Source organism: Macaca thibetana, chromosome 19, assembly GCF_024542745.1.
Source record: "Macaca thibetana thibetana isolate TM-01 chromosome 19, ASM2454274v1, whole genome shotgun sequence".
Classification (NCBI taxonomy): Eukaryota; Metazoa; Chordata; class Mammalia; order Primates; family Cercopithecidae; genus Macaca; species Macaca thibetana.
In genome coordinates, this window is record NC_065596.1 from 16,514,044 (window position 1) to 16,525,793 (window position 11,750).

At 60.0% G+C, this 11,750-nt stretch overlaps 1 protein-coding gene across 1 annotated transcript; it reads left to right on the forward strand.

Annotated features, from left to right (window-relative positions):
• Positions 1-35: 35 nt before the first annotated feature.
• On the forward strand, positions 36-10,788 carry XAB2 (XPA binding protein 2). The gene is made up of 19 exons (XM_050770175.1): positions 36-142; positions 1,343-1,491; positions 1,777-1,900; positions 2,188-2,385; positions 3,350-3,484; positions 3,575-3,739; positions 5,163-5,307; positions 5,727-5,878; positions 6,317-6,436; positions 7,439-7,570; positions 7,671-7,802; positions 7,889-8,002; positions 9,025-9,187; positions 9,281-9,471; positions 9,647-9,769; positions 9,884-10,055; positions 10,254-10,383; positions 10,473-10,582; positions 10,682-10,788. The coding sequence occupies exons 1-19, from the start codon at positions 92-94 to the stop codon at positions 10,741-10,743; spliced, it is 2,568 nt and encodes an 855-aa protein (XP_050626132.1). The 5' UTR covers positions 36-91; the 3' UTR covers positions 10,744-10,788.
• Positions 10,789-11,750: the final 962 nt, after the last annotated feature.

The following is an 11,750-nucleotide window of genomic DNA, read 5'->3' on the forward strand; positions in this document are numbered from 1 at the left end:
AATAGAAAATGGGTCTGGCCCGGAGGGGCGGGCCGTCAGTGGTAGATGTCATAAGCGCGCGACTCTTGCCTGTACCTGGGCATCCAGGAAAATGGTGGTGATGGCGCGACTCTCGCGGCCCGAGCGGCCGGACCTTGTCTTCGTGAGTCCACAGAGGAGCCAGGGGTGGCCTGCGTTGGGGCATTGGGACCTGGACGCCGCAGGGGATCGGGGCCGGGTCGCCAAGGGGATTTAGGCCAAAATTGCCAGGCCAAGGATTGGGGACCCTAACGGGCCAGAGACCGGATTGTGATGTCCACACCTAACTGGCCAGGAGTAAAAAATACGGTGTTGTGTCTTAGGGTCTGAGTAGAAAACTACTGTCGAAGGAAAGCGTCTAGCCTCCCGAGCCAGGGGCGGAAATGGGGGCTTGCAGGGAATGGGAGAGGAAGGAGACCGCATAATTGAACCTTGAGAAGTGAAGACCGGTGTCTGAAGTAAAGGCGTGATTACGAGGCCAGGGCTCCGGTTTCTGGAATGAAGGCTTGGTTTTCTAGATAGCGGTCTCTAGGTCTGGACTGCGGCATGACAGTTTCTGGGGGTGGTGGCCAGGCTAGAAGAACCCTGGTGTTGTGGAGCTTGTCAGGCAATGGCCAATGAAATGCTTATTGTCTGGAGTAGAGGCGTGACATCTTCACCAGATTCTTGGTGTGCAGAGTTAAAGGCTTGGCTTCTGGTGTATAACTGCTCTTATGAGATAAAGTCCTAGCTTTTAACTTCTGGGGCAGAGTTGAGCTAGATGCTGGCTAGTGGGATCCTGGGGGTGGGGCCAGTGGCTTGAAATCTGGACCTGAGAGCCCTGGTGGCTGGGGTGAAGATCTGGTCGTCTGGGCCTGGAGTGGAGATGGGTCAGTTGGTGACAGTGGGAGCCTGAGGGGCCAAAGGCCTGGTGTCTGGGAAGAGGCATGTTTTGAAGAAGTGGGGTCTGGTGTCCAGGACAGAGGCCTGGCATCTGGGCCAGGGCCTTGGTAGCTAAGGAGTCTGACCATTTGGGGCAGAAAGCGAGTGGTGATGTGGACTCATGCCTGGCCCAGAGCCCTAATAACTGAGAAGTCTGATGATTTGGGTTCAATTTTGGGTAGTTGAATTCTGAGGGGTAAAGGTCTGGGCCAGTGTCTTGGTGTCTGGGCATCTGGTTTGGTGCCTGGTTTGGTGCCTGGGCATCTGGTGACCTGACTTCCTTGGTGGGTGGTGGGATCTGGGTAAAAGTCCAGAGTTTGGACCTGAGCCCCAGTAGTGGGGTGGTGCCGCACGCAGGCTCTGAGGGTAGACCTCTCTTCTCCCCATTCCCTGGCCCTGGCAGGAGGAAGAGGACCTCCCCTATGAGGAGGAAATCATGCGGAACCAGTTCTCTGTCAAATGCTGGCTTCGCTACATCGAGTTCAAACAGGGCGCCCCGAAGCCCAGGCTCAATCAGCTATATGAGCGGGCACTCAAGCTGCTACCTTGCAGGTGGGAATGGCTCCAGCTGCCCTGCCCACCAGCCCCTGCCCCCCCGGTCCAGTTATAACAAAACTGCCAATTAGGTCCCAGGTGATTGCTTTGTGTCCCATCACTGACCTGTACATCCCTTGATGGGTCAGCACACCTCCTCTGATGTCCCAGTCTGTCCCTGTCATTGCTGAGACATGTCACCCCTCCCACACCCACATTTGCCAACAGGGGCAGGGCAGATGGTTCTGGGGGGGGGGGTCCATAAAGCTGACCAATCAGCATCTGTCCCCTCCTGTTCCCCAGCTACAAACTCTGGTACCGATACCTGAAGGCACGTCGGGCACAGGTGAAGCATCGCTGTGTGACTGACCCCGCCTACGAAGATGTGAACAACTGTCATGAGAGGGCCTTTGTGTTCATGCACAAGGTTTGAGGCTAGGCGAGGGGATAAATCGGGAGGGGGGGCTCAGTCCATGGTGGTGGGTGGGGTAGGGACAGGGGCTGGGCTCAGCATGTTAGGGATGGGGGCCTGGAATCCTGTTGCTTCTGTGCATGGGAAGTTGGGCTGGACTCAGTCCTGGAGCTGGGGGTTTCTGGGTGCTGCTGCATTTATGTGGAGGCCCCAGATGTGACTCAGCCACAGGACACCAAGTGTCTGTGGGTAGGCCATGGAGTCCGTGGCTTAGCCCCAGCCGCCTCTCCCCACACCCCCAGATGCCCCGTCTGTGGCTAGATTACTGCCAGTTCCTCATGGACCAGGGGCGCGTCACACACACCCGCCGCACCTTTGACCGTGCCCTCCGGGCACTGCCCATCACGCAGCACTCTCGAATTTGGCCCCTGTATCTGCGCTTCCTGCGCTCACACCCACTGCCCGAGACAGCTGTGCGAGGCTATCGGCGCTTCCTCAAGGTGAGCCCAGCAGGTACGCTGGTTCCCCAGGTTAGTTTCCAGAAACTGCCTCACTGTGACACTAGCTCCGTATAGGATGTCACCCAGCAGACTGGATGTGGGAAGAGGCACCAGGAGATGCATATGTCTTGTCCGTGATTCATGTCTTTATTTTCCAAATAGTTTGCTCACGCCAGTTTCACATTAGGCATAGAGATGGGTGCTGAGGACAGTGTGGCTAAGACACTCCCTACCTGCATGGAGCTTTTAGTCTAACTAGGAAGACGGATGTATGTGAGCTGATGGCATGAACTAGAGTAAAACCACAGCCATGATGAGGGCCAGGAATAGGAGGTGGGGAGAAGCAGGCAGGGTGGAGAGTGGAAGCATCAGCTGGGCGGGAGTGGGGCATGGTTTGCTCAAACTTACAGTATCTGTTCTGTGACATTTGGATTCTAAGCTGGACCAGTCAGGACTGAGGCTGGACCCATGGGGCCCAGGCTGGACACTATAGTCAAGGCTGGACCCATGGGATCAAGGCTGACCCAAAAGGGCCAAGGCTAGACCAGTCAGGACTGAGGCTGGACCAGTGGAGCCAAGGCTGGATCCGTTGTGGGTTAGGGGTCAATTCTAACCCAAAAGGATCAAGGCTGGACCTTTGGGGCTGAGACTGGACCACTGCAGTCAAGGCTGTGCCGTTGCAGGTCAAGGCTAACCCAAAAGGTCCGCAGCTGGTCTAGTCAGGACTGAGGCTGGACCAGTGGAGCCCAGGCAGGACCCATAGAGGGTTGAGGCTAACCCAGTGGGGCCAAGGCTAGACCAGTAGGAACCGGGCTGGACCAGTGGGGCTGAGGCTGGTTTGGCAGGGCTTGCTTTTGCCCAAGACAGTTGTAAATGGGTGGGGGGCACCCCAAAGCCACTGAATCGGGAGGTGGGCATAGCCCTGCCGCCCCACTGACTGCCTGAGGGGTGGGTCGGTCCCCAGCTGAGTCCCGAGAGTGCAGAGGAGTACATTGAGTACCTCAAGTCAAGTGACCGGCTGGATGAGGCCGCACAGCGCCTGGCCACTGTGGTGAACGACGAGCGTTTCGTGTCTAAGGCCGGCAAGTCCAACTACCAGGTGGGCCTGCTGGGAGCCGAGTGGGTGGGAGGGCCACCCCCCTCCATGACTGAGCCTGAGACTCTCCCCCCGCTGCCCCATGCCCTGCAGCTGTGGCACGAGCTGTGCGACCTCATCTCCCAGAACCCGGACAAGGTACAGTCCCTCAATGTGGACGCCATCATCCGTGGGGGCCTTACCCGCTTCACCGACCAGCTGGGCAAGCTCTGGTGTTCGCTCGCCGACTACTACATCCGCAGCGGCCACTTCGAGAAGGTGCACACTGGCACACGGGGCTCTGGGTTTGGAGTGGGGTCTCCCTCCGACACTTGGGGATACATGTTGACACATACACAGGCAGAAAACATGTGCCATTTATGGCTGGGCACGGTGGCTCACGCCTGTCATCCCAGCGCTTGGGGAGGCCGAGGCAGTAGAATCCCTTGAGGTCAGTGCTTCAAGACCAGCCTGGCCAACATGGCATAACCCTATCTCTACTAAAAATACAAAAATTGGTCAGATATGGTGGCGGGCACCTATAATCCCAGCTACTCGGGAGGCTGAGGCAGGAGAATCGCTTGAACTTGGGAGGTGGAGGTTGCAGTGAGCCGAGATCACGCCACTGCACTCCAGCCTGGGTGGCAGAGCGAGATTCCATCTCAAAAAAAAAAAAAAAAAAGTGCCATTTGTGACAGACATGCGTGTCCCTGCACACGATTGCCATCCTGGTGACGGGAGGGAGACACTCCTGCCTGCAAGCCCACCAGCCTTGGAGTCAGCCACACTTGCGTTCAGGGTTCACCCTCTGGCTGTGTGGCCTTGGCCCCACTAAGGCTGGGTGTCCTCATTTGTACAATCAGGGTGACAGTTAATGCCTGTCACCAATCAGCATGGTGACACAGGCACAGCACTGAGGAGGTACGTGGTGTGAGGGCCACTCCCTCAGGGGTTAGCTGACTGTGGCTCTTGGTAGGTGGTGGAGTGGCAAGCTCAGGGGACGGTCTGGGGGCAGGTGGGCGCAGAGGGGGCTGGAGCTGAGAGCAGGGAGGCACAGGAAGCCGGGGAAGATGGGTTGGGAGCCTTGAAAGCCAAATGGGCTGGCCGTGCTGCTGACTAGGGGAGCTGCCAGTGGGGTGTGGATGGTATGTGCTTCCCAGCGCCCCTTCCAGGGGCACATGTAGGCCAAGGCTGTTGGAGGCAGCAGGGTGAGACCCATCAGGGCTGGGTGGAGAGTGGGCCTGAGCTGGGGTGGGTGAACCAGGCGGGGGACAGGCAGGCTGGGGAAGAGGGTCAGGCAAGCCAGAGGGGTACTTTGGAGACAAGTCTGAGCCCTTGGAGAATGAGCTGAGGCAAGGGTCCCTGCAGGGTGGACCCATAGGCCCTGGGGGGGTTTTGGCCACCTATTGGGTGCCAAGTGCTTCACACACGTGTCTCAGTTGAGCCTGAGGTCACTGTGCACAAAGAGCAGTCGCCCGGTTTACTAAGGGGGTCCTGAAGCTCCCAAGATCACCCTGGCAGTGCAGGGCAGGGTGGGGGCGAGAAGCCTCTACTGACACTCTGTCCTGGGATCACGGCCCAGAGGTGCTGGATGGGCCCCCGGGAGGCCCCAGGGGTTCCAGATTGGGGCTGGTGCTAAGAGTGCTGCTGCCTGTCCCCTGCATCGCTTTCCTCTCACCTCCCCTTCCCTGGGTCCCCACAGGCTCGGGATGTGTACGAGGAGGCCATCCGGACGGTGATGACCGTGCGGGACTTCACGCAGGTGTTTGACAGCTATGCCCAGTTTGAGGAGAGCATGATTGCCGCAAAGATGGAGACCGCCTCAGAGCTGGGGCGCGAGGAGGAGGGTGAGCCTCTGGGGGCCCTGGCTGGTGGGGAGAGAGCTGAGTGGACCTCAGCGGGTAGGGGCGCGGCACAACTTAGGTGGGGCAGCCCCAGGAGGCTCAGCTGGGGGCCAGCAGGGAAGGAGGCTGGGTGAATGCAGGGGTTGTGGGGGTCTCGGAGGAGCCAGGAATGGTGACATATCTCAGGCCTGGACCAGAGCCTGGCAAGGCAGGAGGGCTAGGGGAACAGTGGGGGTAGGAGGGGTATCCTCAGTACCTGGGGTTGGGGGTGGGACTCAGGTGCACACCCGAGCTGAGTGTCTAGGGCCCAGAGCACTTGGCTGGGGGCTGGAGCGGAGTGAGGGCAGGGAGCAGAGGCGGCGGCGTTCGGGGCCCTGCATCCTGGGTCTCGGCCCCTCACGAACTCCCCTTGCGGCTCCCAGACGATGTGGACCTGGAGCTGCGCCTGGCCCGCTTCGAGCAGCTCATCAGCCGACGTCCCCTGCTGCTCAACAGCGTCTTGCTGCGCCAAAACCCACACCACGTGCACGAGTGGCACAAGCGTGTCGCCCTGCACCAGGGCCGCCCCCGGGAGGTGCGTGAAGCCTGCACTGGTCCTGCCCCTGAGGGCCCGTTTCCTGCAGAACTGGGGAGCCACCCACCTTCACCCATAATGTCACCTCCTGGGGCCTGACTGTGCTTAGTAGGTCCCATTCCACCCGTGTTCTTGGGATTCTCGTCCTGCTATGGCCCCGCCCCTCAGAGCCACAGCTCCCTCCTGGCCCCACCCCTTGGAGGGCCACAACTCCCTCTGGGCCCCGCCCCTTGGAGCGCCACAGCTCTCTCCCGGCCCCGCCCATTAGGGCCACAGCTCTCCTGACCCCGCCCCTTGGGGGGCCACAGCTCTCTTGGTCCCGACCCTTGGCAGGTGCCACAGCACCCTCCAGGCCCCACCCCTCAGAGCCACAGCTCTGCCCCAACACTCATCTGCAGGGTCCTGAGTCCCATATGACCTCCTCTCTCCTGTCTCCAGATCATCAACACCTACACAGAGGCTGTGCAGACGGTGGACCCCTTCAAGGCCACAGGCAAGCCCCACACTCTGTGGGTGGCGTTTGCCAAGTTTTATGAGGACAACGGGCAGCTGGACGATGTGAGCACCCTGCTGCGTGTGCCTGTGTGTTCATGTATGTGTGCATGCATGTGTGTGCTCGTGTGTGTGCATGTATGTGCGTGTGCCAGTGTTCATGCATGTTTGCATGCATGTGTGTGCTCGTATGTGTGTGTGTGCCTGTGTGTTCATGTATGTGTGCATGCATGTGTGTGCTCGTATGTGTGCATGTATGTGCGTTGCCTGTGTTCATGTATGTGTGCATGCATGTGTGCTCGTATGTGTGTGCATGTATGTGCGTGTGCCTGTGTTCATGTATGTGTGCATGCATGTGTGCTCGTATGTGTGTGCATGTATGTGCGTGTGCCTGTGTTCATGTATGTGTGCATGCATGTGTGTGCTCGTATGTGTGCATGTATGTGTGTGCCTGTGTTCATGTATGTGTGCATGCATGTGTGCTCGTATGTGTGTGCATGTATGTGCGTGTGCCTGTGTTCATGTGTGCATGCATGTGTGTGTTCGTATGTGTGCATGTATGTGTATGTGCCTGTGTGTTCATGTATGTGTGCATGCATGTGTGTGCTCGTATATGTGTGCATGTATTTGTGCCTGTGTGTTCATGTATGTGTGCATGCATGTGTGCTCGTATGTGTGTGCATGTATGTGCGTGTGCCTGTGTGTGCATGCGTGTGTGCATGTATGTGTGCCTTGTGTTCATGTATGTGCATGCATGTGTGTGCTCGTATGTGTGTGCTCGTATATGTGTGTTCGTGTGTTCATGTATGTGCACATGCACATGTGTGCTTGTATGTGTGCATGTATGTGTGTGTGCCTGTGTGCGCACGTGTGTGTGCATGGATGTGTGCGTGTGTGCATGTGTGTGCATGTTTGGGTGCATGCATGTGTGTGCACACGTGTGTGCCTGTGTGTATGCACATATGTTTGTGCCTGTACGTTTGTGAGCACGGTCACCTTTCTGACCCTTGGTGATGGGGGCTGTCCAGGCGGGCAGGGTCTCAGCCTGGCCTCTGCCTGCCCTTGCAGGCCCGTGTCATCCTGGAGAAGGCCACCAAGGTGAACTTCAAGCAGGTGGATGACCTGGCAAGCGTGTGGTGTCAGTGCGGGGAGTTGGAGCTCCGACACGAGAACTACGATGAGGCCTTGCGGCTGCTGCGAGTGAGAACAGGCCCAGGTTGTGGGGTGGGGGCTGCAGGTTGTACGGCCGGGGCCCAGGACAGCCCCTGAGCGCCTCCCCGGCCGCTGTCTGCCCCTGCAGAAGGCCACGGCGCTGCCTGCCCGCCGGGCCGAGTACTTTGATGGCTCAGAGCCTGTGCAGAACCGCGTGTACAAGTCGCTGAAGGTCTGGTCCATGCTCGCCGACCTGGAGGAGAGCCTCGGCACCTTCCAGGTGAGCTGCCTGTGGCTGGGGAGGGACGGGGCCCCAGATTCAGCTGCAGAACCACCTCTGACCTGTCCCCATCCCCACCCCCATAGTCCACCAAAGCCGTGTATGACCGCATCCTGGACCTGCGCATCGCGACACCCCAGATCGTCATCAACTATGCCATGTTCCTGGAGGAGCACAAGTACTTTGAGGAGAGCTTCAAGGTGAGGGGCTGGGGCAGACCCAGAGGCCCCTGATGGTGGTGTCCCCTCCCCCAGGGAGCCTCGGCACCTTACAAGTCCGCTGGGGTTTGTGTGACACAGTATACAGACTGGGTGATTTAAACAACAGAGATTCAGCTTCTCCCTGTCCTGGAGGCTGGAAGTCCAGGATGGAGGCGTGGGCAGGGCTGGTTCCTCCCGAGGCCTCTCTCCTTAGCTTATAGGCAGCCACCTTCTCCCTGTGTCTTTGTGTGGCCTTCTCTTTGTGTGTGTCACTTTCGAAATGTCCTCTTCTTAAAAGGACATCAGTCATAATGGATTAGGCGGCCCCTAATGACCTCAGTTTAACTTAATGATCTCATCTTCAAACAAATCTACCTTCTGAGGTACTGGGGGTTAAGATTGCAGCATACGAATGTTGTGGCGGGGCACAGTTCATTCCACAGCAGGCACGGAGTTCTGCTTCCGTGTGCACCTGTGACTTGTGGGGAGGGTGTTGGTGCCAGTGTGTGCGGGCTGTCCCTGCCCCGCTGCTCAGGAGATGGCTTGTGGGGTCCATGGGGTGGGTTGCGTGTCTCCATGGCAAGGCCCTGTCCCGCGGCCGGAGCAGTCATGTTTGTGTGTGTTTCTATGGATCGTGTGGGCATTATACAGATACACAAATGGGGAGGTCGTACATGCACATATGTGCTGCTTCCTGTCCCTCTGCCTGGGGTTATGGCCTTCTCCCTGGGGATGGGCAGCCAGTATCAGCGGAGCTGGGGAGCCACCCACCTTCACCCATCCCCCATCACGTCACCACCTATGGGGTCAGACTGCTTAGCAGGTCCCATTGCACCCCTGTTCTTGGGGTTCTCGCAGAGGGAGACAGTGCAGAGGACAGACCCCAACAACTGCCATTAGGGACAGGGAAGGGCCCCGAGGGAGACCCAGCGGGCTCCCTACAGACGTCACCCAAGGACATCCCGGGTGCCTGGTGGTCTCTACCTACAGACTCTTACGTATGACCGTCCCTCTGGTAACAGGCGTACGAGCGCGGCATCTCGCTGTTCAAGTGGCCCAACGTGTCCGACATCTGGAGCACCTACCTGACCAAATTCATTGCCCGCTATGGGGGCCGCAAGCTGGAGCGGGCGCGGGACCTGTTTGAACAGGCTCTGGATGGCTGTCCCCCAAAATATGCCAAGAGTGAGGCGGGCAGACGGCATGGGAGGGCAGGCGGGCTGGGTTTCTGACTGGCCCTGGCTGACCATGCTTCCCTCTTCCCTCTGCCCCGCCCAGCCTTGTACCTGCTGTACGCACAGCTGGAGGAGGAGTGGGGCCTGGCTCGGCATGCCATGGCCGTGTACGAGCGTGCCACCAGGGCTGTGGAGCCCGCCCAGCAGTATGACATGTTCAACATCTACATCAAGCGGGCGGCGGAGATCTATGGGGTCACGCACACTCGCGGCATCTACCAGAAGGCCATTGAGGTACCCACTGCGGGAGTCCAGGCCGGGGCCGGAGGTCCCTGAGCAGATGGAAGGGGTCCAGGCAGGTGGGAGGGGCTGGGGAGGAGCCTTCTGGAAGCACAGGGATGGCCATAGTGTGTTGGGAGCCCCGACCTACCCTGGCCTCATTCCCGGCCTCCCCAACCCTGGTGTCCAGGTGCTGTCGGACGAGCATGCGCGTGAGATGTGCCTGCGGTTTGCAGATATGGAGTGCAAGCTCGGGGAGATCGACCGCGCCCGGGCCATCTACAGCTTCTGCTCCCAGATCTGTGACCCCCGGGTAGGGCTGGGGGCTGGGGAGGGACGGGCATCAGGGTTGGGGGTGTGGCAGAGTCAGCCACCTCACGGGCACACACACCCACCCCTGCCCTGCCCTGCCCTGCCCCCCACACAGACAACCGGCGCGTTCTGGCAGACGTGGAAGGACTTCGAGGTCCGGCACGGCAACGAGGACACCATCAAGGAGATGCTGCGTATCCGGCGCAGCGTGCAGGCCACGTACAACACACAGGTCAACTTCATGGCCTCGCAGATGCTCAAGGTCTCCGGCAGTGCCACGGGCACCGGTGAGCCGCCCCAGCTGGCTGGGTCCCTGATCCAGGGCATCTCAGCCCGGCCTGACCTGGGCTTTCTGGGTCTGGAGCCTCAGGTCCTGACGGGAACCTCCTTGAGGGCTGAGCCATTGCCTGGGGGACTGGGACAGTGTGGCATCTGATGTGTGGTAGGGGCCCCCGTGGTGCTGACCCCCTGCTCCCACCCCCTAGTGTCTGACCTGGCCCCCGGGCAGAGCGGCATGGACGACATGAAGCTGCTGGAACAGCGGGCAGAGCAGCTGGCAGCTGAGGCGGAGCGCGACCAGCCCTCGCGTGCCCAGAGCAAGATCCTGTTCGTGAGGTGAGGGTGGATCCTGGGATGGGACAGGACTGGGACAGGTCCCGAGGGGGCCCAGGGTGGGGAACTGAGGCAGCTTGGCCTGTCCCCAGGAGTGACGCCTCCCGGGAGGAGCTGGCGGAGCTGGCACAGCAGGTCAACCCTGAGGAGATCCAGCTGGGCGAGGACGAGGATGAGGACGAGATGGACCTGGAGCCCAACGGTGAGGGCCTGGCGGGGATGGGGACGGGGGCAGGGCCAGGGCAGGCCTCCGGGGACAGGCCACCGCCAGGAGGGTGACTGGCTCCCGCCTTCCCCACAGAGGTTCGGCTGGAGCAGCAGAGCGTGCCAGCCGCCGTGTTCGGCAGCCTGAAGGAAGACTGACCCGTCCCCCCTCCCCTCCCCAATACAGCCACGTTTGTACATCAAGGTTTGAGCCTCCTTCCTGCTGCCCAGGTGCCCGAGGGAGGGCAGCTCAGGAGTGCCTGGCCCTGGGCCCGGATTGGCTGCTGTGGGAGGTGGGGCGGCTGGGCCCTAGGCCAGACGCCGCCCGGCCTCACCCCGCAGAGCCAGTTCTGGACTCGAGAGGCCAGTCCCTCCGCTGCCTGGGGCCTTGGAGTGGGTCCTGCCCGGAAACTTCCTTGAGCCTCTGCAGCCTGGGAAGGGCAATCCGGCCCGACTGCCCAGGTCTTGCTAGCCCCTGCCTCTCAGGCTTTGTGTGGCGCCAGGCAGCTACCCCCTCCCTGGGGTGGCACCCGCTCTCTGCTCCCCACCAGGGACTGGCCCTTGCCCTCGAGTCTTGGAGTCAGGCAGGCTCTGGCCCAGCTCTGGGAACTGATTAGTAAGACGCTTCTGTGCCTGGAGGGGGGCTGGGTGCCAGACCTCGTGCACTGCCCCAGACCAGGGCGTGGTCCTTAGTCCTAAGCCTGGGAAGCCATTAGTGGACTCTAGGCTATTAAGGGGTTTTAAGCATCAAGGGATATAATCAGATTTGTGCTTCGAACGGGTTACACAGGCTGCTGTGTGGGCAGGAGGCAGCTGGGGACATGGGGAGGCCCAGGCCATTGGCTTGGACTTTGCGGGGAGGTGACAGGGCTGGAGAGAAGTGAGTGAGACAGGAGGGGAGGGCCGAGCTTCGTAGAACTGGGCGGCAGCTGGGAAGCCAGTGCCAGCCTGGGTTGCAGGGCAGGCTTTGCATCTGAGACACCCAGGCAATGCCAAGGGGGGCAACCGGATTGTCAGCTCTCAAACCTGGAATCGCTGGCCCAGAGGTAGATGCCAGGCCTGAAAACACCAGGCTGGCCAGGGTAGACAAGATCAAGTTAGAAGTTGGCCCCAGGCCAAACACTGGTTAGGGCCAGTAACAGCCACACAGAAGAGGAGAATCCAGC